The sequence below is a fragment of the Camelina sativa genome, chromosome 11 (genome assembly GCF_000633955.1).
Source record: "Camelina sativa cultivar DH55 chromosome 11, Cs, whole genome shotgun sequence".
NCBI lineage: Eukaryota > Viridiplantae > Streptophyta > Magnoliopsida > Brassicales > Brassicaceae > Camelina > Camelina sativa.
The window spans coordinates 7,323,666-7,326,721 of record NC_025695.1 but is presented as its reverse complement, the minus strand read 5'-3'; the positions used below and the strand labels follow the sequence as shown (position 1 = coordinate 7,326,721).

Here is a 3,056-nt window from a genome sequence, read left to right as displayed (position 1 = left end):
AAGCCTCTTTAGATTTGAGCTCCTCATTTTCACAAACAACAACTTGTATCTCTCTCTCTTTCACGAGCAAGCTTTTATTTAGATTTGATAGCTCTTCAATCTTCTTTTCGGCTAGACAGTTCTTGGCTTTAAGGTCTTCAATCTCAAGGACCATATCATGCAGCTCATTTTCATTATCAAGAAGACTTTCTTGCAGCTTCGCCAACTCTTCAATTTTCTTAAGATAGGCAACTTCCCTTTCTCTTAGCTCTTCATTTTCTTGAGTAGAACTCTGGAGTTTGGTTTCTGTATCAGCAAAGATTTCATTTACCTTTGATAACTCCTCAATCTGCTTATGATAATAAGACTCCTTCTCTCTTAGCTCTTCATGTTCCTGAACAATGGTATGCAGTTTGGCTTCTTTCTCTAGTAAATTTTCATTCGAGAATGAAAATTCTTCGATCTGCTTGATATTTTCAGCCTCCTTTTCTTTGAGCACCTCAATTTCGTAAATACTGCTCTGCAACTTGGTTTCTTTCTCAACCAATCTCTCATTCACTGCTGACAACTCTTCAATTTTCTTCAGACAAGCAAGCTCTCTTCTTCTAAGCTCCTCAGCTTCTTGAACAATGCTCAACATTTTGGTTTCTTTTTCAACCAAGCTCCCATTCGCCGCTGACAACTCTTCAATCTTTTTGAGATAATCAATCTCCCTAACTCTGAGCTCTTCCGCTTTTTGAATAACGCTCTGCAGTTCTGTTTCTTTATCAACCAAGCTTTCATTCACCTTTGACAGCTCATCAACTTTTTCAAGAGAAGAAACCTCTATTTCTCTGAGTTTTCTGCTTTCTGCAGCAGCGTTCTTTAGCTCCTCTTCTTTCTCCAACAAGCTTTCTGTAAGTTTCACGCTTTCAGCTTTCGCTTCTCCAACTCTTTCCTGCAGATCCTTTACCTCCTCCTCAAGTTCTTTAAGATTAAGTTTCACTTTGGCTTCTTCGTCTTTCGCTGCACACGCCTCAGTTTCCTTAAGATTAAGCAAATTCCTCACCTTGCTAAGTTCTTCCTGCACAGAGTGATTTTCCTCTTCTGATTTCTTTACACAAACCATCAAATGAAGTTCTCTTTCTTCCCACTCAGTCTTAGAATTGACAAACTCTTTCTGAGTGTTTTCCAAACTACTTTTCAGGCTATCAAGTTCGTTTCTTGCATCTTCAAGCATGTTTTCATACTTCTCATTTGTATTTTTCTCAGCCAACTTCAAACTTTCAATCTGGAATCCACAATGTTCGAGCTCCGCTTGACATGTTAAGAGCTTCTCTTTTGCTTCCCTTGCTTCCAAAGATACTTGTTGCAAATCCAAAGTTAAGCTTTTCATATCTTTCTTTCTTTTCTCTTCTTCCTTCTTACAGTAGTCCAACTCTGTCGCAAGTTCTGTCTTCTCGTTTAATAGGTTCTGAATATGTGATGTTGCAGTCTTCTCATTCTCCAAAGCCCTAACCTTTTCCGCTTGGGTGGTTGTAAGGTCAGATTTTATTGACTCAACAAGCTTTTCAAGCTTAGAAGTTTCTTGGTTTAAACTGCAAACCTGGCGTTGAGCTTCCTCAAGATCTTTTTCCTGCCTTCCAAACGTCGCCACCAGTGACTCAACCTTTTCTTTTAACGCAGCATTACTCAACTCTGCCTCATGAAGCGCATGACTGTTTTCCTCCAGCTGCTTCGTAGCTGAATCTAAAGATTCTGAAGCAGATGTCTTAAACTTATCTGATTCTTCAACTTGTTTTTCAAGTTTATCAACCTCGTTCTTCGACTCTGCTGCTAAGTTATTAGCATAGGATTCAACCATTTTAGCAGCTTCAAGATCAACGTGGAGCTGTTCGATGGACTCTTCTTGATCCTTTAGCGTATTCTCGAGGATGCTAACTTTGTCAAGTTTCCCTCTCAAAATCTCAATTTCAGATTTCAGTTTAGACACAACCTCATTGCCTTCAGTATCTTTCTTTTGTTCATCTGAACCAACCAATGCTTTTAAGCGGCTTAATTCAAAAGAAAGAGCCTCAGCCTTGCCAGCCTGATTTTCAGCAATCTTCGTGGCTTCCTCAGCATGACTGAGAGCCTTATTCTTAGCATCTGCAGTCATAGCCAGTTCTTGTCTAATCCTGTGGAGCTCTTCTGTAGTAGAGAGAAGAGCTGAGATGTCCAAAGCATGCTGGCTTCTTATAGACTCAACTTCTTTCTTCCAAGAGATTTCCTTTTTGTGAACCGCTTCAATTCCCGCCTGTTCTAGTTCAACCGCTCGGAATTTCTCAATCTCGGAACTCTCCTCAACACTCCGCTGAGCTGCTAATGCCTCTCTGAGTTTCTCACTGGCTTCTTTAGTCTGTTTCTCAGATTCTTTAAGATCATCAAGAGCTTTAGCTTTGTCTTTCTTGAGCCTTTCTATTTGCTCATTAGCTTTTCTCAAATCCTCCTGAATTTGATTCAGTTGAGCCAGTAGCTCAGTTCCCTTCCCTAACCGTGATTGCGATTTCTAAAAATGACAATGATCAATAAATTTAGTCTTTCAAAGTTAAACAAAAAAAATCAAAACTTCAGGTTATTCAAATGGACGTAATTGGTTTTTACTTGCCTCAGGCGGAGTAGCAACCCTTGCAGTCCTACGATCAGAAACAGGCCTGGAGCTAACAGACTGCGGTGAACGGTCTAGTGAAAGACGATTGCTGTGCACCGGAGATGGTGAATTGCCATCTGATTTAGTCCCTGTTGGTTTACTAACTCTTGGTGTTGGCGGTGACGGTTTGCTACGAGGAGTCTCCATTAAACCAGTTCTACACCACCACAAAGATAAAACCACACAATGTCACAATCAAACAATAAAGGAAACAATCAGACCATCATCCCCACTTTTTCTGTGAATCTATGGATCTAAGTAGTATCTAACTCCATAATAACAAGCATTTAAAAAAAAAAACACTTTCCAATCTCAGTTTAGAGATCTAATTAAGATCAATAAGCGTCTAAATGAATACAAGTAGTTCTTTTTTTTTTTTTTTTTTTTTTTTTTTTTTTTAAAAAAAAAA

The 3,056-nt window shown here is 39.2% G+C and overlaps 1 protein-coding gene across 2 annotated transcripts in view; it reads right to left on the bottom strand.

Moving 5' to 3' along the window:
- LOC104722162 (WEB family protein At4g27595, chloroplastic-like) overlaps window positions 1-3,056 on the bottom strand; it is an 11,597-nt gene that overhangs the window by 8,117 nt on the left and 424 nt on the right. Inside the window, exons 2-3 of one of the 2 annotated variants that reach the window (XM_010440287.2) lie at window positions 2,606-2,804; window positions 5-2,506 (exon numbers count right to left, since the gene is read on the bottom strand). In XM_010440287.2, the coding sequence (XP_010438589.1) occupies window positions 5-2,506; window positions 2,606-2,804 (2,701 nt within the window). The remainder of the gene's footprint in view (window positions 1-4; window positions 2,507-2,605; window positions 2,805-3,056) is intronic. The other variant, XM_010440286.2, reaches the window with a different exon arrangement.